At 46.2% G+C, this 27846-nt stretch overlaps 1 protein-coding gene across 3 annotated transcripts; it reads left to right on the top strand.

Annotated features, from left to right (window-relative positions):
• Positions 1-1026: 1026 nt before the first annotated feature.
• LOC100282442 (dolichyl-P-Man Man) lies at positions 1027-14793 on the top strand. 3 transcript variants are annotated; one of them, NR_182129.1, is made up of 19 exons: positions 1027-1315; positions 2792-2833; positions 2928-2973; positions 3245-3331; positions 3444-3499; positions 4035-4152; positions 4274-4332; positions 4536-4607; positions 5096-5154; positions 5250-5353; positions 5553-5624; positions 6057-6143; positions 6236-6303; positions 6497-6565; positions 6654-6736; positions 7257-7347; positions 13795-13860; positions 14025-14118; positions 14250-14793. NR_182129.1 is itself a non-coding variant. In NM_001155353.2 (19 exons), exons 1-19 carry the CDS (start codon positions 1178-1180, stop codon positions 14328-14330), a joined length of 1497 nt encoding a protein of 498 aa, NP_001148825.2. In that variant the 5' UTR covers positions 1027-1177; the 3' UTR covers positions 14331-14793. The 3 variants fall into 3 exon arrangements, 1 of the variants encoding a protein (NP_001148825.2); XR_004855959.1 differs by having other exon boundaries at positions 5091-5154; positions 7257-7988; positions 14250-14722; NM_001155353.2 differs by having other exon boundaries at positions 5091-5154.
• The last annotated feature ends 13053 nt before the right edge of the window (positions 14794-27846 follow it).

The raw sequence follows: 27846 nt of genomic DNA, 5'->3' as shown, positions 1-27846 counted from the left end.
GATTATAATCTCTCCAGATTATATAATCCAGCGTAAATAATCTAGCAGATAAACAAATACTTAGATTATGGATCCAGATTATATAATCTAAAGCCCAAATTATGATAATATCATAATCTTCTCAAGAGTAGCTTATTTGAGATTATTTTTTGGCAAAAGACCTATTAGATATGGTTATGTAAATAGAAATTATAATATATGTCATCATTCTTTTCTCACCTCAAATAAACAAACAAGGGTATTGTATTCTTTACGAATAATCTACATTTGTATAATCTAGACTACCAAACAGCTACAAATAAATTATAATTTAGATTATATAATTTAGATTATAATCTAGATTATAATCTAGATTATATAATATATATAAGCTGAAACAAACATGCTCTTAATATTTCCTAGAATGACTGAACGAATAACAAGGAATGTCTGAGATACAAGAAGAACGATTTAATATATGTTGGAATGTCTGAAGCAGAAGAGAAATGACTTAAACAGGTGTGCGCCTATGGAACCAACGTGTGTGCAGAGGGAGCCGCGCGGGTGGAGGAGCCGACACGTGGAGCCGCACGGGGCGAGGAGCCACGCAAGTGGATGCGCCAAGTGGTCCAGGTGACGGGATCGTTGAGTCCATCATCCTAGGCGATGAATAGAGTATGTATATATAATCTTGGAGGGTGATGAATAGTGTGTATATATAATAATAAAATAATAATAAAATAATAATAAAAATAATAATAAGAGATATATGACCCGGAAATTAACTGCAGTCGAAATAAATAAATAAAATTATAGACACGTTGGGTCAATACCTAATGGCCCAATTTGTATATAGCCTGGCCTCAAGTTGGCCCATTTCGTATGACTGCTCGGGAAGGCAATATGAGACACCGTGAGAAGATCGAGCGACGGCGGCAGGCGGGCGCAGTGCGCACAGCAGCCTAGGCGGCCCGCAACAATTAGCATGCAAGAAGGGTCTCTTGCTATAGGCCTATAGCAGTATAGCCTAGCCTAACTGGGCTGTTTGCTTACATTGGGACAGGCCTAACAACAGTAGCCCAACACGGCCTGCCACTAACTCCGCGCACGGACGGCGAGGCCGACGCCGCCGGTACTGTCTCTGCCGGAGTGCTGGATATCCGCCCGCTGCTCCTCAGTCGACCCTCCGCTCCCGCCCATGCCTCGACCCAAGCCCGCCGCTGCCGGTGGCGGCTGGCTTTCAGGGTGGGGGTGGGACCTCATGCTCGGATCGATTGCCGCGTTCTACGCCGTCATGGCGCCCTACACCAAGGTGGAGGAGAGCTTCAACGTGCAGGTGCCAGCCCTTCCTTGTTGTTTTGTTGCAGTATCTTTGCTCCATTGTTAGAGTTCTGGATTGGTCGCATGCTCGATTTCTCATCCTCCGGCAGCCGCCTGGCGTGCCTCGCGGGCTCATCCGCTCCCACTCTGACTTGTGGGCTTACTAACACTTGTACCTAATTCTGGGAAGCTGCTATTCATCCTGCGAGCAGTACAGAGCCAATTTCTGTGCAGTGGCTGATGTTTTCTGCAAGTAGATGTGTTTGCTCAGCTCACTCTTAACTAGGTAGCTCAATTGCTAATGGCTGAACAATTGCTATTTCCTTCGATCTCAATAGTCAATGCTTTTGCTTTTGTTAGTATGTGTTGTCTGTTGGTGAGAGGGTGTTTCTTTTTTGGGTCTGGTGCTCAAAGGGGTACGGTGCTCACGTGCACATTTTAAATCTGGAACGTCCATCCAACATCCAGCGGCTACAGTTAATTTGATTAAGAACCCCTCCCACCAAGGGAGGAATGTGAAAGGGGTTCTTTGTAAAATTGGTGCTTCTGTTTGGATGGACGTTCCAGATTTAAAATGTGCATGTGAGCACCGTACCCCTTTGAGCACCAGATATGTTCCCGGGGCACGTATGCATCCATGTGGTGTGGATTAGTTTAGTGCTCAACGCTTCTGATACTTCTTTTGCAGCAATTATTGGAAATACAACTAGTGACTTTAAGGGAGTGTCATGACATAAAATGCACACTTTTTTAAAATGCGTGTGAATATATTTATTTGGTACAAGATGTTTTATATTTGTTGGTGTGCAATCAGGCATTCTCATTCCTTACTATTTTACAATTATCCACATATGTTGTGCAAATTTCTAGTGTTTCACATTATTGAATGCCATTTTGTATTTTTTTTGCACAGCTACAAGTCCTATAACTTTAAAAAAATGAAAATGGCAGTAGTATTTTGTCTTAGAAGACTTAAGTTGCATTACTTTTTTTTTCCACGGACTCAACTCAACTGCACTGCACCCGAGATTGTTGGATTTATTACTGTTGATGAATACATGTTTCTTTGCCACTGCAGGTATCATGCGGACACATTCTTTCAGCATTGACTATCTATAACTTGAAGAGATCCTGTTTTCATATACCAAACAGAATAAGTTTCATATCATACCTCAATTATGCATTAAAAAAGCGGTACTATAGTTCTTTTATGGGATATTGTGCTTCAATGCTCTTTTTGTGAAAAGCAACAGGTTTATTTTTCTGGGAAAGCATATTGTTTATTGGCACTTGTTATGCCCATGAAATCTTTCTCTGTTATTCATTGTATAATGATGAATAGCTCTCCATTGCCGAGAATGAAGTTTAGCTATACCTATACATAGTTTTATGAACACCCTTCATCTTTACCTTCTCTGTCTTGAGAATAAATTTTTACCGTCATGCATTTCTGGTCCTTGAGTTAATCACATAATTGAATATTTTTTGGTAGGCCATACATGATATTCTTTATCACACTTATCACATCGAGAAGGTAACTTACTGACTTACTCTCCAAATTTCCTCTAGTATAATATCCTGGTACTAATTGATTGAGTTCTACTATGTTTTTTTTCTGGTTTATGCAGTATGATCATTTGGAATTTCCTGGAGTTGTTCCTCGAACGTTTATAGGTAAAATTCATGATGGCATGAAACCCACCCTTAATTTGTGCAGCACGAAACAGTATTTTCTCAATGATCAATTTTTGGGCTAATGTTTCTTATAGCCTACCATCCAATATTTTTAGATTGTCTAGTCACCCTAGTCGCCTTAGTAGTACCATCTATACTTTTAGCTCCAAGACAAAAACATTATTTTTTTTCGTTTTTTTGCTGCAGACCTTGTAGTCTTGTTGTGAAATTATAACATTAACATGACGTACCATCTGTTTTTTTTTTCCAGGAGCATTTGTTATCTCTATTCTCTCATCACCCACAGTCTTTGTATTGCGTTTACTTCGTGTTCCAAAGTTCTATAGTCTTCTTACAGGTGATCGTTAAAGCTCTGTACATAATCTTCCTTGGATGTTTATGCTATCTGATGTTTAATTTCTCATTGATGCAGTTTTGGAAGACTGATCTTTTTCTGTTTCCTTTTGTAGTTCGATTAACATTGAGTTGTGTCACTTTGATGAGTTTGAGACTTCTCAGAGTTCAGGTTTTTTTTTTCATCTCTCGCAATATCTGACACTGTATACTATCAGTATGTTATTGTTTTTCTGTCGGTATTGATATTCTGAAAACATAGTGGTTTACCGAAAATGAATGACACAAATAAATGGCAGTACGAAAACAGCTTGCAGAAAGATGATTGAGAATCAAATATAAAGAAGACTTTCTTGTGAAATTTAAATATAATATTATACGGACTTTTGGTACAACGAACCAAATTTAATTAAAACTGGTGTAGTTGTTCATTACTGTATGATGTACTGTAGAATGTAGATGTGTGGTTCACTTGACTAGATTTTAGAGCATCACACAGCAACAAGCTGCTGTTCTTTCAAATTCCAACTTTTTTCTGCCTTGTTTCCCCTTGGAAGTTGGGGCAGATATAATTTTGACATGCATTGTATTGCTTAGTTTAGTGGTTGTGTTCACTGTGGTAACTTTTTATTTAAGAGCTTATATTGGATTTCTGATACTTTTGTAATTGGATATCATGCTTCGGTTGGCTGTCTTCTAACAACCAGGTAAAAAAGAAGTTTGGCCATCAAGCAGAAGCATTCTTTGTGGTACTAACTGCTATCCAGTTTCACTTGCTGTTCTACTCAAGCCGTCCGCTTCCAAATATCTTTGCTTTAGCTTTAGGTAAGCACAGATCACACTGTATAACAAAGCTAAAAGCAGTTTTCCATCATTTTTGTCAACAGTAAAAATGTTGGAGTTTGCAAAGAAAAAATGTGACTCTTCTATGATTTATGTCATGCAGTCAACTTGGCATACTCTTTCTGGTTCAAGGGAAGCTACCTATGTACATTACGGGCTCTGGTATGCCTTATGCCCTTTTCTGATGCCTTACCTACCGAGGGAAGCTCGGTTCTCACCAAATTCAGACATAATCATTATTTCTAGTACCAAGATATAATTCTTCGTTTCAGCACCAAGGATCTGGATCAACAAAGGATTAAAGCTTTCACACAATTAAAATCATACCGAACTATGTGTATTGTGCAATTTTCATTTTCTTGCAGATTGTTGCAGCAGTTGTTTTTAGATGTGATATGATTCTGCTTCTTGGCCCAATAGGGCTTGCACTTTTGCTCGTGAGTCGCTGACCTACACAAGTCCAAACCTTTTTTATTTCATTACATGCATAGTTCTGCTTGTTTCTACAGTTTTACTTATATTTTTAATATTGTATTCATTTCTAGGAAGTGGTACTGTTGTTCAGAAACATTATATATTTTCAATATTGTTTCTAGTTCTACAGTTTTCTAAATGAATGTGTCGTTTAGAACTTTAGATTGCTTGAATGAAGTTCCAAGCAGCTCTGCTCATAGCCTCATACTGCTCCAAATTCATCTTTGAGTTCTCAGAGCACATCATATTTTGTGTTCATGTAGGGAGCTAGGGCAATATCTTATAGCCACATACCATGCATTGCAATGATCTTGAAGTTGAAGTTGTAGGGTCGCTATTGTGTTTAAGAATCACCCATACACTGTTTTATTTGATGGATTCTATATGCATTCGGGACAGTTGGTGCTGAGTTACTCTAATATATAAATTTCACTATGTTATGACAGAGCAGATCTGTTTCTCTCTTGGAAGCAATAAAATGTTGCATAAGCACTACCCTTGTATGCATAGGTATGTTTCTTTGTGTGTTTCCTTGTGTATTCTGTTATGGAATTGTCACACTAATGTGTAAGATTTTTTTGGTGCACTATGTTTCCTTTTCACAGGATTTACCGTGCTAATCGACTCTATAATGTGGCGTCGAATCCTGTGGCCAGAATTTCAAGTTCTCTGGTTTAATTCAGTTCTGAATCGGAGTTCAGAATGGGGTGTATCCTTCATGCTTTTGTGAAACTACATTATATTTCTTTCCTCCCCCAGATATTAGTTTGCTATCATATCTTCCTTTATGTTGCTTTTCTGAGCGTGCTGCCTGTTCCACTCAATTTATGCATTTACCAAAATAACAAAACATGGTACACTAGTGCTGATGTGAATCACCTACCTCTGTTCTCCTTGACTTGCTTAAGACCCATTCAATTCATTGGTACTTTACATCGGCGCTTCCCCGTTCCATGATAGTGGCATACCCTCTCTGCATGGTAAGACAGATCTTGTCTGATTAGAATTATCATATAATGCGTTTGAATTTTGAATGACATACAACATAGTGCTTTCAACATATTTGTACGTCATTTGTCTTGACCCTACATACTCTTCTTTTGGTTGGAAGTGATGCCAACATATGACTATAAAAGCCTAAAGGATGGTGATAATAAAAGCCATGTTTTCCATTTTCAATTTTGCTTTGAGATATAAATTGTAAAGGATTAATGCTATAAAAATTACCCAAGGACTTATTACATTCAATTGTGTTTATAGGGACCATGTTTTCTTTAGCTTTGGGTGGATCTTCAAAAGCACTTATTTCTAAATTTCCATGCACTAGTTAAGGCATTACTGAATTACTTGCTGATTTGGTGGTTAATTTTTACTGGAGAAGTATCTGATGAAGCCTCTCCATTCAATTTCAGGTTGGTGCTCTTCTTGATAGAAGGATAGTACCATACATGTTTCCGGTCTTCTTATTTGTTGTGCTCTATTCAAAACTTCCACATAAGGTTATTCTACATCTCTGGATAGTAGTCTGATTCTTATATCTGAAACCTTAGGCCAAAATTGTACATAGTGACTGTTATCTTTTATGTTTCAGGAACTCCGTTTCATAATTGGCTCAATTCCCATGTTTAATGTGTCTGCTTCACTAACAGCTAGCAGACTGTGAGGAACTATCTTATCTAATGCGTAGTTGCGTACCACTTGAACAATGATAAATTCAAGCTGGGATTGTTAGGACTATTTTTGACTCATTTCTTTATGAAAATCCATGTTGTTCAAGTGCCATTTCCTTTCCTCGTTTATTTTGGTTTGATTTAATAACTAGTAAATATTTTATTTTCTTCATCACTTCCAGATATAATAACCGAAAGAAAGCTGGGTGGAATTTGCTTTTTATTCTCATGCTTGGTGCCTTTCTTGTCAGGTAGAATATTCTGCCTTGATTGTGAAATTTAAATATTTTGGGAATCTCATAATATATTCAGCATCGATAACTTATATGATTCCTGTAGTCTAGGATATTCTACTGTGACTTTCATGGCATCCTACAACAATTATCCTGGTGGCTATGCTTTAAAGGCTCTACATGAAGCAGGTGAGGGCTATATGACTACTGTGGAATACATTAAACTGCAAGACTTGTGTTCTATAATCAAACTACAAGTTAGGTGTAGGCATGCATATTAATTAAAAACTAGGTATGTGCCCGTGCGTTGCCACGAGGCGAGGGAGCGAGTGGAGCGGCGCCTAGACTGCAAATATAATTATTGTTTATTTCTAAACACTAAGTTACTTGTAGTCTGATGGTTAGCCTCAAATTTCTAGAGCAGGGGGCGTGGGTTCGAATGCTCGCTCTGCACTATTTTTTGAGCGAGCTGCACGGGCGCTGGACGTGGGGAGGGTGAAGCCGTGGTACTGTGGTAGCACCAGGTGCCCACATTAGGTTCTTAATAGAGTAGTATAGATTAACTTAAGTTTGAATAAATTACAAGCAAAAAGTGACAAGTTGAGCACCTGTCTACTCTTAGTGGCCCTTGCTATGATCAGGTATGTGGACAATAAGTGTTTCTTTGTTGGCAGACTAACCATTGATCTTTGCATTCATCTGTTAACAGATTCTTCAGTGAAGGAAAAGATGGTACATATTGATGCCTTCACTGCAATGAGCGGGGTTTCTCGTTTCTGTGAAAATGAATATCCTTGGAGGTATGTTTCTAACCGACAAAACTAGTTGATATGTATGCTACTATGCTATTTTATTTTTTCTGTTGATTGCTCAAATCTTCTTTCATTATTGTTAATTAATATCACCAGTCCATTAGTTTTTTCTTTCTGGATTATTGATTTTGGACTATCAGGTAAAACTTAGGTCATATTAGTTTTACAAATACTCTTAGTTATAGGATGCAATTATTGTAATACTGAACCAGACACCCCTTTCTTTGCAAACTACACTTTCACTATATTTGACAAATTATACCTAGTCTCATACACGACATGCCTGTCTTATCCGCTTCCCAACTTTTGTTGTGGCATACTAATTTCATATTTGGAAGCAATGGAATTCAGAAATGGAAATCAGTTTCTGTGCCCACCAGGACGGCACACCCTCTGGATATCCTAGACATCCAAAACGGTACAAGTTGAGAAACGGAGCTGTGATTGTCCAAAACCCCACCCTTAGGCTGTCTCCAGCAGCTATCCTATTGATACGCCTGGGCCTTCTAGGAGTGCTTAAGGGCGAATAGAGGAGCAGCGCAGCCTGGGACAGGGACCTGAGTGCGTATGGTGGAGAAGAGTGGGAGGAAGAAGCAGGAGCAAGATCACCGTCGGCCAGGGTGACCGAGGTAATCGCCCCACAGGGAGATTGTATTTCCTTCGATGCCTAGTTACACGCTACTGCTTCCCCTTTATAGACCAGGGTCGGCACCAACTGATAAGAGATAAACTTGCTTAACAACTCCCTGCTATTATTTAGCTAACAACTCCCTGCTATTATCTAGCTAACAACCCTGCTATTATTTAGCTAATCCTTATCTGCTGGAGCTTAAGAATTATCTGCTAGAGTCGCTGCTACTGCCCCGGGTCTGGATCCGGCTCTCCCTCTGCTGCCTCCTAGTGTAGGTCTGCCCCACAAACGCATCTGCAACATTTCTCCCCTCCTGGAGAAACAGGTCGTCCGCGACCTGTATAGCTGGATATCGTAGTTGGAAATCCTCTAGCTGAACCCAGGATGCTTCTGCTGCTGGACGACCCACCCAGTGAACTAACACTTCCCACACGCCTCTGTTAAGCCTTGCCTTGGATACCTTCTCAGGTGTAGGTACCACCCTGCCATGTAACAGATCTGGAAGAGGCACCACCTCGTCTGGCAACTGCCCAATAAATTTCTTTAATAGCGACACATGAAAAACATCATGAATTTTTGCCTTCGGAGGGAGCTGCAATTTATAAGATACGTCCCCCACTAGCTGTGTAACCTTGTAGGGCCCAAAGAAACGAGGTCCCAACTTGGATGTAGATGCTGGTGTCACGCCCACGACTGACCTTTGCTGTAACCGGAGCCACACCCAATCCCCAACCTGGAATTTCACCTCCCGCCGAGTCTGGTCTTGGTACTGCTTCATTGTGACTTGGGCCTGGACCAGCCTCTCCTTGATTTCTGCTAAGAACTCATCCCGGTCGCGAAGCTGGTCATCCACCGCAGCTACTCGCGCTTTACCCGGCTGGTAAGGTAGTAATGGCGGGGGGTCACGCCCATAGACTACCTGGAAGGGTGAACACTTGATGGCAGTTTGATATGAAGAATTATAGCTGTACTCCGCCCATGGCAGCCACTGGAGCCAAGTCTTCGGCCTATCACCTGCTAAGCAACGCAGGTACATTAATATCACTCCGTTTGTGACCTCCGATTGACCATCTGTTTGTGGGTGAAATGCGGAACTCATCTGCAGCTTTACTCCTGCCATCCGAAACAATTCTGTCCAAAAGTTGCTGGTAAATACCACATCTCGGTCACTCACTATCGAACAGGGCAGGCCATGTAACCTGACAATATCGTCAAAAAATGCTCGTGCTACTGAAGCTGCTGAATAAGGGTGACCCAGGGGAATGAAGTGAGCAAATTTGGAGAAACGATCAACCACTGTGAGGATAACCGATTTACCCTCCACCTTTGGAAACCCTTCTACGAAGTCCATGGAGATGTCACTCCATACTTCAGAGGGAACTGGCAATGGCTGTAATAGCCCAGCAGGTGAAGATGTTCGGACTTATTTCTTTGACAGACTGCACAGCCCCGAACAAATTCCTGTACCCGTCTCCTGATATGGGTATTGTGGAATGAGCTCCTCCATCTATGCAAGGTCTTCTCTACTCCCTCATGACCTGCTGCATGAGCAGCTATCAGCAACTGATCCCACACACTTGAATTATCTGGAACGAAGACTCTGCCCCGGCATACCAACAATCCATCTCTTTCAGTCCACCCTTCTCCTGCAGTTCTTGCCGCCAACTGTGTCTTTAGTTCCTGGACTTGCGGATCTGTCAATGCTTCCTTCCTGAGTGTATCAAAGACTTCCAGAGTTGGGGTGGACAGCAGATTCACTGCTGCTGTTGGTTCCTCATCCCTTCTTGATAAGGCGTCAGCCGCGCCGTTCATCTTCCCTGGCCTATACTCCACCTCCATGTCATACCCAAATAGTTTGTTGACCCACGTGTGCTGTGGTATGGTGGATAAGCGTTGGTCCAGTATGTATTTCAAACTAAAGTGATCAGTTCTCACTGTGAACGCTCGTCCCCACAAATATGGCCGCCAATTGCGGACTGCTTTGACAAGCCCAATCAGTTCTCTCTCATATGTGGAAGTTTCTGGTGATGTGGTGCCACAGCTCTACTGAAATATGCCACTGCCCCTGCACCTTGGTGGAGAACTGCCCCAAACCCTGAACCTGATGCGTCGCAGTCAACCACAAATCTTTTGCTGAAATCCGGCATCTGCAGCAAGGGAGCGGTCAAGAGTGCCTGTTTGAGTGCGAGGAATGCCTCTGTTGATGCTTCAGACCACTGGAATGCTTCCTTCTTCAATAGGACAGTTAGTGGTGCAGCGATGTTGCCATAGCTTGCAATGAACTTCCGGTAATATCCTGTGAGCCCGAGGAACCCACGCAGCGCCCTTAAAGTTCTGGGCTGCGGCCAAGTTTCTACTGCTGCTATCTTCTCAGGATCCATCGCCACTCCAGATGCCGAGATGATATGGCCCAAATATGACACACTAGTGACCCCAAAAAAACACCTGGAGCGCTTCAACGCCAACTTATGTGCTCTCAGTGTTTGGAACACTTGTTTGACCTGTTGAAGGTGAGCCGCCCACGTCTTGCTATAAATTAGGATGTCATCAAAAAAATACCAGAACAAACTTGCGTATGAATGGGTTGAGGATATCATTCATCAAGCTCTAGAATGTTAACGGGGCGTTGGTGAGACCGAATGGCATGACGAGGAACTCAAAGTGGCCTCGGTGTGTTCTGAATGCTGTTTTGTCAACATCTTCGGAGTGCATTCTCACCTGGTGGTACCCACTCCGAAGGTCCAGCTTGGTGAAGAATCTGGAACCTTGGAGCTCATCTAGCAACTCGTCCACTACTGGTATGGGGTAACGGTCCTTCACAGTCTTCCCATTGAGCTCCCGGTAGTCCACACAAAATCGCCATGTTCCATCTGATTTCTTCACTAGAAGCACTGGGGAAGAGAATGCGGATGTGCATTCCCTTATAATTCCTTGCTGCAGCATGTCCTCACATTGCTTCTCGATCTCATCCTTTAAGAGCTGGGGGTAGCGGTATGGCCGCACCGCTATTGGCGATGTGCCGGGTAGTAGTCTGATGTGGTGATCATGGCGCCGGACTGGTGGTAGGCCACGAGGTTCTTCAAACAGATCTCCGTATGATTGCAGCAAGTTCTCCAATAATTCCTTGCCCTCCGAAACTACACAACAGCGGGGTTTTGAGCTACCCATCCCTGTCCAGCACACCTTGCGTCCTTGTTTCCAGAACGTCATTGATAGACGTTCGAAGTCCCATAGGATTGGGCCTAAGGAACGTAGCCACTGGACTCCCAACACCACATCAAAGCCTTCTAGTGGTAGAGCATAGCAAGTCAGGGCAAACCGCTCTTCAGCAATTTGTACGGATAATCCTGTGCAGAACCTTGGGCTGGTGATCTTGTCTCCATTGGCAACCCGTACTGCTCCTTGGCGCCTTTCCAATGGAAGCTGCAGCTCAGACACCTTTGCTTCTGTGATGAATGTGTGTGTGGAACCGGTGTCTACCAGGGCTGTGAGTGGTACTCCTTTGATTAGAACTGTAAGCTTCATAGTCTCCCCCACATCAATTCCTGTCAGGGCGTGCAGTGATATGCCCAGCTCGGCCACTGTCTCCTCCTCTCCAGTGTCATCTTCTAATTCCAGCAAGAAAACCCCTCGAGCAACACATTTGTGGTCCACTGAGTACTTCTCTGTGCAGTGATAGCATTCCCCTTTTGCATGCTTCGCTGCTAGTTCTTCCGGTGATAGCCGTTTGAATCGAGGCCGGGGTGCAGCAGCTACCTTAGATGGTGCGCTGTTGCTGGCTTCCTTGAATACCAAACTCTTCCCAGCAACTTTGTATCCTCCCCTTTTTCCTGCTTCCAGTTCCCTTCTCTCATAGGCCCTTGCCAGGTTCATGGCGCGCTGCAAATTTCCAGGAGCTTGTAGTTCAACATCTGTGCGCAGGGGTTCCCCAAGACCGGCTGTGAACATGTTGACCTGCTGCATGGCAGTAAGGTCGTTGCATCGGCAGAGAAGAAGTGAGAACTGCCGCTGGTATTCCTCAACAGTGCCGGTGCGGTAGAGGTCCTTTAATTCGGCCATAGGGTTGGAGCGAATTGGCGGGCCGAATCTCAGGTTGGTGAAGTCGACGAATTGCGCCCATGAAATGACGCTGTTGTCGCGTTCCAGTGCGTAGAACCATTCCGCCGCCACTCCCTCTAAGTGCAAGGAGGCCATCCTCACCCTTTCTTCCGTCGGCGTGCGCATGCCACGGAAGTACGTGGCACACTTGTTCAGCCATGTAAGGGGGTCAGACTCCCCATCATAGTTTGGCAAGCTAACGTTCGGCCGCCTATATCCGCTGTCCTGCTGCTGAGTGTGTCCGCCACCGCCACGGCTTCCGCCACGGTTCCTGTCGTTCCAGCCGCTGAAAGTGCCTGATTCAGCGTCCGCATTGGGCGGAAAATCAGCGTCGGTGGGCTCTGCGATGGTACCCTCGACCTGCGCTAGATGCTGGTCATGGGTATCCATCCTCTTGTTCATTGTGGTCACCTGTGCTAGGAGGCGATCCAGCTTCTCGTGTATCGCCATGGTGTCCCCCTGATCGTTCTCGATGCCGGACATTTTTGTCGAGGCGTCGATCGGCTCCGGTGCCAAATTGATACGCCTGGGCCTTCTAGGAGTGCGTAAGGGCGAATAGAGGAGCAGCGCAGCCTGGGACAGGGACCTGAGTGCGTATGGTGGAGAAGAGTGGGAGGAAGAAGCAGGAGCAAGATCACCGTCGGCCAGGGTGACCAAGGTAATCGCCCCACAGGGAGATTGTATTTCCTTCGATGCCTAGTTACACGCTACTGCTTCCCCTTTATAGACCAGGGTCGGCACCAACTGATAAGAGATAAACTTGCTTAACAACTCCCTGCTATTATTTAGCTAACAACTCCCTGCTATTATCTAGCTAACAAACCAGCTATTATTTAGCTAATCCTTATATGCTGGAGCTTAAGAATTATCTGCTAGAGTCGCTGCTGGCTTCACTGCCCCGGGTCTGGATCCGGCTCTCCCTCTGCTGCCTCCTAGTGTAGGTCTGCCCCACAAATGCATCTGCAACACCTATATTCCTATCTCATCTCCTATCACATCCCATATTTTAAACTTCACTCTGCAAATAGTATAATCTACACTGCAAATCCCCTATTTTACACGATCTGCTGCGGACAGCCTTACCTCCTCCGTCTTGAGTCTCGACCCCCGCATGCAAGCCGCCTTCCTCTTGATGTGTTCCCCCGCCTTCTCTACTGCCCCTCCTGGATCCGGCAGCATCAGCGTCGCCAGAGGTGCCGCTCTCCACCACGACCAGCTCTAACCATTGTGAGCACAGACTCCCCCACTTCCATCCCTGTCCAACCGCAGTCCACCACTGCCACGGTGGGTAGCACTGGCACCTCTGTTGCCTCACCGTTCCATCCACCACCCGCCACCACCGTTGCACCAGCGACCTCCCCTGCCATCCCGATACAGCCGGAAGCCATCAAGAATCTGTGAATGGATGAATAACCCCATCAAATTTCTCTCCATCAAAATAATACAGGGTAATGGCCTGGATGTCCAGGGCACGCTTCATCCTGGGTGCGCTATAGTTTTCCTCCACAAATGCTTACTTTCGAACTGGTTTTCTATTCATCATTGTTGAATTGATTGGGTGACTTGATGATGCGTCTGCGTCTGTTGCTTATTTTCTGTGCATTATTTTGATCTTAAATCTTTATACAACCATTTCTGAGGTTCCATCACTTTACATCTAAATTTCTCGCGATTTTATTTTCGCATAACGTTTTGTTCCCTGCCAGATACTCCAAGGAGGAAGAAATTCCCATCGAAGAATTTGAGAAAAGGAATTTCACCTATCTACTGAAGTGAGTTTTATTAGCTTGTTTAAATGGACCATGCAATCATTTTGGATACCTAACAAGTTTTTAAATGCTCGGAGCAACTTTTTGTTCATTTGATAATATTTGATGAATTTGACATCGTGACGCTTTCGTGCTGTCAATCTCTTATTCCCGGACATGTGAAACAGTGAGCACCGCTCCATCGGTGGCTACCAGTGCCTGTTCGCTGTGGATGGATTCTCCAGAGTAAAACTTACGCCCCAAATCCCCCCGCTCTCTCTGGTATGGTAACTATAGCCCATCAAACAGAGTATGCGGATTCAGGATCCTGCAACAGCCATGGTGCCAGCAACCATTGTATCCCGTATTCCGTCAAGAATTTACTGTCTCCTTGTTTGCACGTTTTGGTGCAGGTGAAAGAACCCAAGGTGTTTGCACATGGGAATACGAGAGACCCTGACATTCTTTCACTGAGTTGGCCCGGTTGTCCTTGAGGGCATGGGGACACCGGACACCCAGATTCCTGTGGCAGGACCACTAACTGCCAGCAGTGAAGATGTGTTTGAGTCAGTCCGCGTGACACATATATGGTATACATCTCTGGGTCTTGCCATGAAGCTACCTTACCTGCAAATCTAGAATGGGGCCCCTCCTCCCCTAGATCCCACGGCTTCGAAACCACAGCTTTAAGGAACACTGCCATTTTCAGGTGCAAATTTGTGTAACATTTTAGAGCCGGAAGAAAGACAGAAAGCACACGGGGGGTGGGGGGAATCATAGCAATTAGCAACCTTGTATTTACAAGTTGGTCGATATATTTTTTTCCCTTTTGAGGCAACTTTCATACTCCATCTTATATAACAAGAGCTTCTAGACTTTATTTATCGGCAGCAGGCATACAGTCGTGCTGGAGACGCATACTTGCTCCATTCAAAGATAATATATTTGTTTTCTATCTGCTGTGGCCCTGCTTTGCGAGTCGTATTCGGTTCGGTGGCAGGCTGGCCGCATTCTATCTTTTGAGACCAAGGATGTGAGGGAACCAGTGATGCCACCCTTGTCCAGTCAGCCGACGAGGAACGGCGTGACGCCGGTGGCAGGGTGGCCGACACCGTGTGCGTGCAGGAAAAGCTCCCAGAGTTTAATATTAGGGGCTGTTTGAATGCACTAGAACTAATAGTTAGTTAACTAAAAATTATTATTGAAATTAGCTAGCTAACAATAACTATCTAATTATTAACTAATTTATAAAAAATAGCTAATAGCTGAAGTATTAGCTAGGTTGTTTGGATGTCTTAACTAATTTTAGTCACTAACTATTAGCTCTAGCGCATTTAAACACCTCTTAAAGCTAGCTATTCGAACTATTATAGCTGCAATAGAGACAAAACATTGTATAAATGGTAGAAACCGCTCGGATTAAAGCTAAGAACATCACCAACAATTTGGTCGAGTTATTGAAGCGTCCCCGTCTAATGACCGAAACCAAACATGTACCAGAATACAGTTCCAGTACCATGCTCAGGTTTCCAGGACTATATAACTAGCTAGCCACTCAAAGCGCCGGTGGACGGTAGCAGCCGTGTCGTCGCCTGCCTCCGCCTAGGCTCGTCGTAATGGAGGTCGTCGGCTAGAATAGTGACTAGAGGTGGTTAGGACAGGGAGAGGTCACTGCAGAGCTCATGGGGCAGCCGAAAAGGCAAAGCAGCATTAACAGTAAGTAGCTCTCCTCCAACCTTTTTGAGCCGAGGGAAACTCCATTTATTAGCTCTCATCCTCCTTGGCAGTGGCAGTGGCAGGGTCAAAGGATGGGGACCCAGGGCGGGGCTACCGGCTAACTACTTACTGCCACTCGCGCTGGCCCCTTGTGGCCTTGGGTGCCTGCCCACCATCATTCATTTGGTCGGTGGCTACTGGTTTTTTTTTTTAGAACTATCGGTGGCTACTGGCTTCATCTTCATCAGCCGCTCGATGCCGCTTTGATTACTACTTGTGGGCGTCGTAGCACACCATCATTCTGGCTCAGTAGTACATAGTAATTCGGAGCGAGCGCGCGTCCAAGTTATGTGTACGTGCAAACTAGTGCTGTGAATTGGACTGGTCTGGTCCAGGCCTATCTTGTTTCGAACCAAACGGATTTGGATCAAAAAGGCCCAAGATTTTTTTGGACCGTGTCATGCTAGTCTAAAGAATAGAAACCGTGGCTCAGTCTAGCTCGGTCCAAGTCCAGCCTAAACTCGGCCCATATATTTGAACCACATAAAATCCAAATATTACACTCAAATAAAGTCCATGACTTACTGAAAGTCGTCTAGAGGAGGGTGAATATGCGTAATCTGAAATTTACAACTTTAACCACACACTACAAGCCGAGGTTAGCGTTAGAACTTAAATCAAGTCCGGGAGAGAGGGGAAAAACAAATCAAATGGAAATCAAGCGAATGAACACGGTGATTTGTTTTACCGAGGTTCGGTTCCAAAGAATCTAATCCCCGTTGAGGTGGTCACAAAGACCGGGTCTCTTTCAACCCTTTCCCTCTCTCAAACGGTCACTTAGACCGAGTGGGCTTTCTCCTTAATCAAACGGGTCACTTAGACCCCGCAAGGACCACCACACACTTAGGTGTCTCTCTTGCTTTGATTACAAGTCACTTTGGAACAAGAATGAGGAAGGAAGAAAACTGTCGGCGTTTCGAGACCGGGGGGTCCCTGGGCCGACGAGTGAGTGTCGCCGCGTGCCCCAGCCCAGATAGGTCAAGCGCGAGGGCGAGCGCGAAGAGGGGAGAGCGAGGCGGCCGGAGACCGGCGTGAGAGAGGTGGGAATCCCGCGGCCTTCGTGTTCGTCCCGCGCCCAGGTCGGGTGCGCTTGCAGTAGGGGGTTACAAGCGTCCACGCGGGAGAGGGAAGCGAGCGGCTCCAAGCGAGCGCCTGTCTCGTCCTCGTCCCCGCGCGGCCAACCCTCTCTAAGAGGGCCCTGGTCCTTCCTTTTATAGGCGTAAGGAGAGGATCCAGGTGTACAATGGGGGTGTAGCAGAGTGCTACGTGTCTAGTGGAGGAGAGCTAGCGCCCTAAGTACATGCCGTTGTGGCAGCCGGAGAGATTTTGGCACCCAGCTGGTGTGATGTCGTGGCCGTCGGAGGAGCGATGGAGCCTGGCGGAGTGACAGCTGTCGGAGCGGTTGGGTCTTTGCTGACGTCCTCTTGCTTCCATAAGGGGGCTGAGAGCCGCCGTCGTCACAGAGTATGCGGGGCGCCATCATTGCCTATCTGGCGGAGCTAGCCAGATGGGACGTCGGTCTTGTTCCCTGCGGCCCGAGTCAGCTCGGGGTAGGGTGATGATGGCGCCTCCTGTTGACGTGACTGGCCTGCGCCCTAGGTTGGGCGATGTGGAGGCTCCTCCGAAGCCGAGGTCGAGTCTGTCTTCCGTGGCCGAGGCCGAGTCCGACCCCTGGGTCGGGCGAGGCGGAGGTCGTCGGCTGAAGCCAGGGCGGAGTCCGAGCCCTGGGGTCGGGCGAAGCGGAGTTCGTCGTCTTCTGGGACTTAGCCCGAGTCCGAGCCCTAGGTCGGGCGGAGCGGAGTTCGGCGTCTTCCGCGACTTAGCCTAAGTCTGAGCCCTGGGTCGGGCGGAGCGGAGTTCGCCGTCTTCCGGGACTTAGCCCGAGTCCGAGCCCTGGGTCGGGCGGAGCGGAGTTCGCCGTCTTCCGGGACTTAGCCCGAGTCCGAGCCCTGGGTCGGGCGGAGCGGAGTTCGCCGTCTTCCGGGACTTAGCCCGAGTCCGAGCCCTGGGTCGGGCGGAGCGGAGTTCGCCGTCTTCCGGGACTTAGCCCGAGTCCGAGCCCTGGGTCGGGCAGAGCGTAGTTTCCTGTGGTGCCTTCGGCAGGGCCTGACTGCCTGTCAGCCTCACTCTGTCAAGTGGCACCGCAGTCGGTGTGGCGCAGGCGGCGCTGTCCTTCTGTCAGGTCGGTCAGTGGAGCGGCGAAGTGACGGCGGTCACTTCGGCTCTGCCGGGGGGGGGGGGGTCAGGATAAAGGTGTCAGGCCACCTTTGCATTAAATGCTCCTGCGATTTGGTCGGTCGATGCGGCGATTTTGTCAGGGTTGCTTCTTAGCGAAGGCAGGGCCTCGGGCGAGCCGGAAATATGTTCGCCGTCGGAGGGGGGCCTCGGGCGAGACGGAAATCCTCCGGGGTCGGCTGCCCTTGTCCGAGGCTAGGCTCGGGCGAGGCGTGATCGAGTCGCTCGAATGGACTGATCCCTGACTTAATCGCACCCATCAGGCCTTAGCAGCTTTATGCTGATGGGGGTTACCAGCTGAGAATTAGGAGTCTTGAGGGTACCCCTAATTATGGTCCCCGACAGTAGCCCCCGAGCCTCGAAGGGAGTGTTAGCACTCGCTTGGAGGCTTTCGTCGCACTTTTTTGCAAGGGGACCAGCCTTTCTCGGTTGCATTTTGTTCCGGTGGGTGCGCGTGAGCGCACCCGCCGGGTGTAGCCCCCGAGGCCTCGGAGGAGTGGTTTCACTCCTTCGAGGTCTTAATGCCTTGCGTAATGCTTCGGCTGGTCTGGTTGTTCCCTCATGCGAGCTGGCCGTAGCCCGGGTGTACGGTCGGGTCCCAAGTTCTCGGGCTGGTATGTTGACGCTGTCAACGGTCGCCCGGAGCCGGGTTTGCGAGAGCAGCCCCCGAGCCTCTGCACAGGGCGAGAGGGCGATCAGGGACAGACTTGGCTTTTTTACATACGCCCCTGCGTCGCCTTTCCGCAAGGAGGAGGGGGGGAAATCGCCATGTTGCCCTCGATGGGCGCCGAACATGGTGTCTCCGATGAGCTGCAAGCGGGTAATCCGAGTGGACGTCCGTGCCCCGTTCGTTAGGGGTCGGCTAGGGGCCCAGAAGCACGCCCAAAAGTACCTGCATGTGATCTGCCGGACCTGGTCCCCTGGCGACGGGGTCCGAGGGCTCGATGCCTCCCTCTGATGGGATTCCGTTACAAGATCGTTCCCGCTGGTCTCGGAAATGTCCTAGGGTACCTCGGGAGTGATAGTCGCCTAGAGGGGGGGTGAATAGGGCGAAACTGAAATTTACAAATATAAACACAACTACAAGCCGGGTTAGCGTTAGAAATATAAACGAGTCCGCGAGAGAGGGCGCAAAACAAATCCCAAGCGAATAAGCAAGTGAGACACGGAGATTTGTTTTACCGAGGTTCGGTTCTTGCAAACCTACTCCCCGTTGAGGAGGCCACAAAGGCCGGGTCTCTTTCAACCCTTCCCTCTCTCAAACGGTCCCTCGGACCGAGTGAGCTTCTCTTCTCAAATCAAAGCCGGGAACAAAACTTCCCCGCAAGGGCCACCACACAATTGGTGCCTCTTGCCTTGATTACAATGGAGTTGTGATCTCAAGAACAAGTGAGAAAGAAAAGAAGCAATCCAAGCGCAAGAGCTCAAATGAACACGGCAAATCACTCTCACTAGTCACTAGGGCTTTGTGTGGAATTGGAGAGGATTTGATCTCTTTAGTGTGTCTAGAATTGAATGCTAGAGCTCTTGTAGTAGTTGAGAAGTGGAAAACTTGGATGCAATGAATGGTGGGGTGGTTGGGGTATTTATAGCCCCAACCACCAAACTTGACCGTTGGCTGGAGGCGTCTGCTCGATGGCGCACCGGACAGTCCGGTGCACACCGGACAGTCCGGTGCCCCTGCCACGTCATCACTGCCGTTGGATTCTGACCGTTGGAGCTTCTGACTTGTGGGCCCGCCTGGGTGTCCGGTGCACACCGGACATGTACTGTTTGATGTCCGGTGCACCGGTATGGGCATGTCTGACGTCTGCGCGCGCTGCGCGCGAATTAAATGCACCGCAGGGAGCCGTTGGCGCCGAAGAGAGCCGTTGCTCCGCTGGTACACCGGACAGTCCGGTGCACACCGGACAGTCCGGTGAATTTTAGCGGAGCGGCTGCCACGCGAACCCGAGGCTGGCGAGTTCCGGAGACCGCGCTTCCTTGGAGCACCGGACATGTCCGGTGTACACCGGACAGTCCGGTGAATTATAGCGCGCCGGCTTCCGAGAAATCCCGAGGGTGAAGAGTTTGAGTCTGAGTCACCTGGTGCACCGGACAGGTACTGTTCACTGTCCGGTGGCACACCGGACAGTCCGGTGCGCCAGACCAGGGGTGCCTTCGGTTGCCCCTTTGCTCCTTTATTGAATCCAAAACTTGGTCTTTTTAATGGCTGAGTGTGAACTTTGTACACCTGTATAATCTATACACTTGGGCAAACTAGTTAGTCCAAAGATTTGTGTTGGGCAATTCAACCACCAAAATTATTTAGGAACTTGGTGTAAGCCTAATTCCCTTTCAATCTCCCCCTTTTTGGTGATTGATGCCAACACAAACCAAAGCAAATAGAGAAGTGCATAATTGAACTAGTTTGCATAATGTAAGTGTAAAGGTTGCTTGGAATTAAGCCAATATAACTACTTACAAGATATGCAAGGAATGTTTCTTTCTTTATTTAGCATTTTGGACCACGTTTGCACCACGAGTTTTGTTTTTGCAAATTCTTTTGTAAATCCTTTTCAAAGTTCTTTTGCAAATAGTCAAAGGTAAATGAATAAGAGTTTGCAAAGCATTTTCAATGATTTGAAATTGTCTCCCCCTGTTTCAAATGCTTTTCTTTTGACTTAATAAAACTCCCCCTAAAAGAGATCCACCTCTTAGTGTTCAAGAGGGTTTTGATATACCATTTTTGAAATACTACTTTCTCCCCCTTTTGAACACAATAGGATACCAAATGATAAATACTTTTGGAAAGCACTAAGTTTTTGAATTTGGTGGTGGTGGTGCGGTCCTTTTGCTTTGGGCTCATTTCTCCCCCTTTTTGGCATGAATCGCCAAAAACGGAATCATTAGAGCCCTCCTAGTAATTTCTTCCCCTTTGGTCATAAGTAAATGAGTTAAGATTATACCAAAGACGAAGTCCGGTCCTTTTGCTTTGGGCTTTTACTCTCTCCCCCAAAGACAAGGTCCTTTTCTTGGAGCGATGGCGAAGCATGAGTTACGGAGTGGAAGCCTTTGTCTTCGCCGAAGACTCCAATTCCCTTTCAATATACCTATGACTTGGTTTGAAATAGACTTGAAAACACATTAGTCATAGCATATAAAAGAGATATGATCAAAGGTATTCAAGTGAGCTATGTGTGCAAGCTAGCAAAAGAAATTTCTAGAATCAAGAATATTGAGCTCATGCCTAAGTCTGGTAAAAGATTGTTCATCAAGTGGCTTGGTAAAGATATCGGCTAATTGATCTTTAGTATTAATGTAAGAAATCTCGATATCCCCCTTTTGTTGGTGATCCCTAAGAAAATGATACCGAATGGCTATGTGCTTAGTGCGGCTATGCTCGACGGGATTGTCGGCCATTTTGATTGCACTCTCATTATCACATAGCAAAGGGACTTTGGTTAATTTGTAACCGTAGTCCCGCAGGGTTTGCCTCATCCAAAGCAATTGCGCGCAACAATGACCTGCGGCAATGTACTCGGCTTCGACGGTGGAAAGAGCGACCGAATTTTGCTTCTTTGAAGCCCAAGACACCAAGGATCTTCCCAAGAACTGACAAGTCCCCGATGTGCTCTTCCTATTAATTTTGCACCCCGCCCAATCGGCATCCGAATAACCAATCAAATCAAATGTGGATCCCCGAGGGTACCAAAGCCCAAACTTAGGTGTATAAGCCAAATATCTCAAGATTCGTTTTACGGCCGTAAGGTGTGATTCCTTAGGATCGGATTGGAATCTTGCACACATGCAAACGGAAAGCATAATGTCCGGTCGAGATGCACATAAATAAAGCAATGAACCAATCATCGACCGGTATACCTTTTGATCCACGGACTTACCTCCCGTGTCGAGGTCGAGATGCCCATTAGTTCCCATGGGTGTCTTGATGGGTTTGGCATCCTTCATCCCAAACTTGGTTAGAATGTCTTGAGTGTACTTCGTTTGGCTGATGAAGGTGCCCTCTTGCAGTTGCTTGACTTGGAATCCTAGAAAATACTTCAACTCCCCCATCATTGACATCTCGAATTTCTGTGTCATGATCCTACTAAACTCTTCACATGTAGACTCGTTAGTAGACCCAAATATAATATCATCAACATAAATTTGGCATACAAACAAGTCATTTTTAAGAGTTTTAGTAAAGAGTGTAGGATCGGCCTTGCCGACTTTGAAGCTATTAGCAATAAGGAAATCTCTTAGGCATTCGTACCATGCTCTTGGGGCTTGCTTGAGCCCATAAAGCGCCTTAGAGAGCCTATAAACATGGTTAGGATACTCACTGTCTTCAAAGCCGGGAGGTTGCTCAACATAGACTTCTTCCTTGATCGGTCCGTTGAGGAAGGCACTTTTCACATCCATTTGATAGAGCTTAAAGCCATGGTAAGTAGCATAGGCCAATAATATGCGAATTGACTCAAGCCTAGCTACGGGTGCATAGGTTTCACCGAAATCCAAACCTTCGACTTGTGAATACCCTTTGGCCACGAGTCGAGCTTTGTTCCTTGTCACCACACCATGCTCATCTTGCTTGTTGCGGAAGACCCATTTGGTTCCTACAACATTTTGGTTAGGACGTGGAACTAAATGCCATACCTCGTTCCTCGTGAAATTGTTGAGCTCCTCTTGCATTGCCACCACCCAATCCGAATCTTGAAGTGCTTCCTCTATCCTGTGTGGCTCAATAGAGGAAACAAAAGAGTAATGTTCACAAAAATGTGCAACACGAGATCGAGTGGTTACCCCCTTATGAATGTCGCCGAGGATGGTATCGACGGGGTGATCTCGTTGGATTGCTTGGTGGACTCTTGGGTGTGGCGGCCTTTGCTCTTCATCATCTTCCTTTTCTTGATCATTTGCATTTCCCCCTTGATTATTGCCATTATCTTGAGGTGGCTCATCTTCCTGATTTTGCCCTTCATCAACTTGAGCCTCTTCCTCATTTTGAGTTGGTGGAGATGCTTGCATGGAGGAAGATGGTTGATCTTGTGCATGTGGAGGCTCTTCAGATTCCTTAGGACACACATCCCCAATGGACATGTTCCTTAGCGCTATGCATGGAGCCTGTTCTTCACCTATCTCATCAAGATCAACTTGCTCTACTTGAGAGCCGTTAGTTTCATCAAACACAACGTCACATGAGACTTCAACTAGTCCAGTGGACTTGTTAAAGACCCTATATGCCCTTGTGTTTGAGTCATAACCAAGTAAAAAGCCTTCTACAGTTTTAGGAGCAAATTTAGATTTTCTACCTCTTTTAACAAGAATAAAGCATTTGCTACCAAAAACTCTAAAATATGAAATGTTGGGCTTTTTACCGGTTAGGAGTTCATATGATGTCTTCTTGAGGATTCGGTGAAGATATAACCGGTTGATGGCGTAGCAGGCGGTGTTGACCGCTTCGGCCCAAAACCGGTCCGGTGTCTTGTACTCATCAAGCATGGTTCTTGCCATGTCCAATAGAGTTCGATTCTTCCTCTCCACTACACCATTTTGTTGAGGTGTGTAGGGAGAAGAGAACTCATGCTTGATGCCCTCCTCCTCAAGGAAGCCTTCAATTTGAGAGTTCTTGAACTCCGTCCCGTTGTCGCTTCTAATTTTCTTGATCCTCAAGCCGAACTCATTTTGAGCCCGTCTCAAGAATCCCTTTAAGGTCTCTTGGGTTTGAGATTTTTCCTGCAAAAAGAATACCCAAGTGAAGCGAGAATAATCATCCACTATTACAAGACAATACTTACTCCCGCCGATGCTTATGTAAGCAATCGGGCCGAATAGATCCATGTGGAGTAGCTCAAGCGGCCTGTCGGTCGTCATGATGTTCTTGTGTGGATGATGGACTCCAACTTGCTTTCCCGCCTGGCATGCGCTACAAATCCTGTCTTTCTCAAAATGAACATTTGTTAATCCTAAAATGTGCTCTCCCTTTAGAAGCTTATGAAGATTCTTCATCCCAACATGGGCTAGTCGGCGATGCCAGAGCCAACCCATGTTAGTCTTAGCAATTAAGCAAGTGTCGAGTTCAGCTCTATCAAAATCTACCAAGTATAGCTATCCCTCTAACACTCCCTTAAATGCTATTGAATCATCACTTCTTCTAAAGACAGTGACACCTACATCAGTTAATAGACAGTTGTAGCCCATTTGACATAATTGGGAAACAGAAAGCAAGTTGTAATCTAAGGAATCAACAAGAAAAACATTGGAAATAGAATGGTCAGGAGATATACCAAATCCTTTGACCAAACCTTGATTTCCATCCCCGAATGTGATAGCTCGTTGGAGATCTTGGTTTTTCTCATATGAGGAGAACATTCTTTTCTCCCCAGTCATATGGTTTGTGCACCCGCTGTCGAGTATCCAACTTGAGCCCCCGGATGCATAAACCTACAAAACAATTTTAGTTCTTGACTTTAGGTACCCAAACGGTTTTGGGTCCTTTGGCATTAGACACAAGAACTTTGGGTACCCAAACACAAGTCTTGGAACCCTTGTGTTTGCCCCCAACAAATTTGGCAACTACCTTGCCGGATTTGCTAGTAAGCACATAAGATGCATCAAAAGTTTTAAATGAAATGGCATGATCATTTGATGCATTAGGAATTTTCTTCTTAGGCAACTCAGCATGGGTTGGTTGCCTAGAACTAGATGTCTCACCCTTATACATATAAGCATGATTAGGGCCAGAGTGAGACTTCCTAGAATGAATCTTTCTAATTTTGCTCTCAGGATAGCCGGCAGGGTACAAAATGTAACCCTCGTTATCCTGAGGCATGGGAGCCTTGCCCTTAACAAAGTTAGATAAGTTCTTTGGAGGGGCATTAAGTTTGACATTGTCTCCCCTTTGGAAGCCAATGCCATCCTTGATGCCAGGGCGTCTCCCATTATAGAGCATACTTCTAGCAAATTTAAATTTTTCATTTTCTAAGTTATGCTCGGCAATTTTAGCATCTAGTTTTGCTATATGATCATTTTGTTGTTTAATTAAAGCCATATGATCATGAATAGCATCAATATCAACATTTCTACATCTAGTACAAATAGTGACATGCTCAATGGTAGATGTAGATGGTTTGCAAGAATTAAGTTCAACAATCTTAGCACGAAGTATATCATTCTTATCTCTAAGATCGGCAATTGTAATTTTGCAAACATCAAAATCTTTAGCCTTAGCAATCAAATTTTCATTCTCTAATCTAAGGCTAGCAAGAGAAATGTTTAATTCTTCAATCCTAGCAAGCAAATCATCATTATTATCTCTAGGATTGGGAATTGAAACATTACAAACATGAGAATCAACCTTAGCACTTAAAATAGTATTTTCATTTCTAAGGTTGTCAATCATCTCACGACAAGTGCTTAGCTCACTAGATAATTTTTCACATTTCTCAATTTCAAGAGCATAAGCCTTCTTAACCTTAACATGTTTTTTGTTTTCTTTAATTAGACAATCCTCTTGGGAATCCAAAAGGTCATCCTTTTCATGAATAGCACTAACCAATTCATTCAATTTTTCCTTTTGAGCTACGTTAAGGTTGGCAAAGAGGGAACGCAAATTATCTTCCTCATCACTAGCATTGTCATCACTAGAGGATTCATATTTAGTGGAGGATTTAGATTTAACCTTCTTTTTGCCGTCCTTTGCCATGAGGCACTTGTGGCCGACGTTTGGGAAGAGGAGTCCCTTGGTGACGGCGATGTTGGCGGCGTCCTCGTCGTCGGAGGAGTCGCTTGAGCTCTCGTCGGAATCCCATTCCCGACAAACATGGGCATCGCCGCCCTTCTTCTTGTAGTACCTCTTCTTCTCCTTTCTTCTCCCCTTCTTGTCGTCGCCTTGGTCACTGTCACTAGATATAGGACATTTAGCAATAAAATGACCGGGCTTACCACATTTGTAGCAAACCTTCTTGGAGCGGGACTTGTAGTCTTTCCCCCTCCTTTGTTTGAGGATTTGGCGGAAGCTCTTGATGACGAGCGCCATCTCCTCATTGTCAAGCTTGGAGGCGTCGATTGGTTGTCGACTTGGTGTAGACTCCTCCTTCTTCTCCTCCGTTGCTTTGAATGCAACTGGTTGAGCTTCGGATGTGGTGGCATCATCAAGCTCGTTGATCTTCCTCGAGCCTTCGATCATGCATTCAAAGCTCACAAAATTCCCGATAACTTCCTCGGGGGTCATTTTGGTATATCTAGGATTACCACGGATTAATTGAACTTGAGTAGGGTTAAGGAAAATAAGTGATCTTAGAATAACCTTAACCACCTCGTGGTCATCCCACTTTACGCTCCCGAGGTTGCGCGCTTGGTTCACCAAGGTCTTGAGCCGATTGTACATGTGTTGTGGCTCCTCCCCTTTGCGAAGCCGGAACCGACCGAGCTCCCCCTCAATCGTTTCCCGCTTGGTGATCTTGGTGAGCTCATCACCTTCATGCGCGGTCTTGAGTAAATCCCAAATCTCCTTGGCGCTCTTCAACCCTTGTACTTTGTTATACTCCTCTCTACTTAGAGAGGCGAGGAGTATTGTTGTAGCTTGAGAGTTGAAGTGCTCGATTTGGGCCACCTCATCCTCATCATAATCCTCATCCCCTACGGATGGTACCTGCGCACCAAACTCAACAACATCCCATATGCTTTTGTGGAGCGAGGTTAGATGAAATCGCATTAAATCGCTCCACCTAGCGTAATCTTCACCATCAAACGTTGGTGGTTTGCCTAATGGAACGGAAAGTAAAGGTGTATGTTTGGAAATGCGAGGGTAGCGTAGGGAGATCTTACTATACTTCTTGCGCTCTTGGCGCTTAGAAGTGACGGAGGGCGCATCGGAGTCGGAGGTAGAAGTTGATGAAGTGTCGGTCTCGTAGTAGACCACCTTCCTCATCCTCTTGTGCTTGTCGCCTTTCCGATGCGGCTTGTGGGAAGAAGATTTTTCCTTCTTCTCTTTGTGGTGAGAAGAAGATTTCTTCTCCTTCCCTTTGTTGGAGGAGCTCTTCTTCTTCTCCCTCCTTTTGGTGCGGGACTCTTCTGACGAAGTGCTCCCGTGGCTTGTAGTGGGCTTTTCGCCGGTCTCCATCTCCTTCTTGGCGTGATCTCCCGACATCACTTCGAGCGGTTAGGCTCTAATGAAGCACCGGGCTCTGATACCAATTGATAGTCGCCTAGAGGGGGGTGAATAGGGCGAAACTGAAATTTACAAATATAAACACAACTACAAGCCGGGTTAGCGTTAGAAATATAAACGAGTCCGCGAGAGAGGGCGCAAAACAAATCCCAAGCAAATAAGCAAGTGAGACACGGAGATTTGTTTTACCGAGGTTCGGTTCTTGCAAACCTACTCCCCGTTGAGGAGGCCACAAAGGCCGGGTCTCTTTCAACCCTTCCCTCTCTCAAACGGTCCCTCGGACCGAGTGAGCTTCTCTTCTCAAATCAAAGCCGGGAACAAAACTTCCCCGCAAGGGCCACCACACAATTGGTGCCTCTTGCCTTGATTACAATGGAGTTGTGATCTCAAGAACAAGTGAGAAAGAAAAGAAGCAATCCAAGCGCAAGAGCTCAAATGAACACGGCAAATCACTCTCACTAGTCACTAGGGCTTTGTGTGGAATTGGAGAGGATTTGATCTCTTTAGTGTGTCTAGAATTGAATGCTAGAGCTCTTGTAGTAGTTGAGAAGTGGAAAACTTGGATGCAATGAATGGTGGGGTGGTTGGGGTATTTATAGCCCCAACCACCAAACTTGACCGTTGGCTGGAGGCGTCTTCTCGATGGCGCACCGGACAGTCCGGTGCCCCTGCCACGTCATCACTGCCGTTGGATTCTGACCGTTGGAGCTTCTGACTTGTGGGCCCGCCTGGGTGTCCGGTGCACACCGGACATGTACTGTTTGATGTCCGGTGCACCGGTATGGGCATGTCTGACGTCTGCGCGCGATGCGCGCGCATTAAATGCACCGTAGGGAGCCGTTGGCGCC

This window comes from Zea mays, chromosome 2 (assembly GCF_902167145.1).
Source record: "Zea mays cultivar B73 chromosome 2, Zm-B73-REFERENCE-NAM-5.0, whole genome shotgun sequence".
Taxonomy (NCBI): domain Eukaryota; kingdom Viridiplantae; phylum Streptophyta; class Magnoliopsida; order Poales; family Poaceae; genus Zea; species Zea mays.
This window is presented reverse-complemented; position numbering and strand designations above follow the sequence as displayed.

What these genes read in the sequence shown, in the direction of transcription:
- LOC100282442 (NM_001155353.2), top strand. Translation starts at nt 1,178, where the DNA reads ATGCCTCGACCCAAGCCCGCCGCTGCCGGTGGCGGCTGGCTTTCAGGG. An exon ending in GTTCTATAGTCTTCTTACAG is followed by an intron (nt 3,332 to 3,443) that starts GTGATCGTTAAA and finishes TTCCTTTTGTAG; the next exon opens with TTCGATTAACATTGAGTTGT. An exon ending in AAATCCCCCCGCTCTCTCTG is followed by an intron (nt 14,119 to 14,249) that starts GTATGGTAACTA and finishes GTTTTGGTGCAG; the next exon opens with GTGAAAGAACCCAAGGTGTT.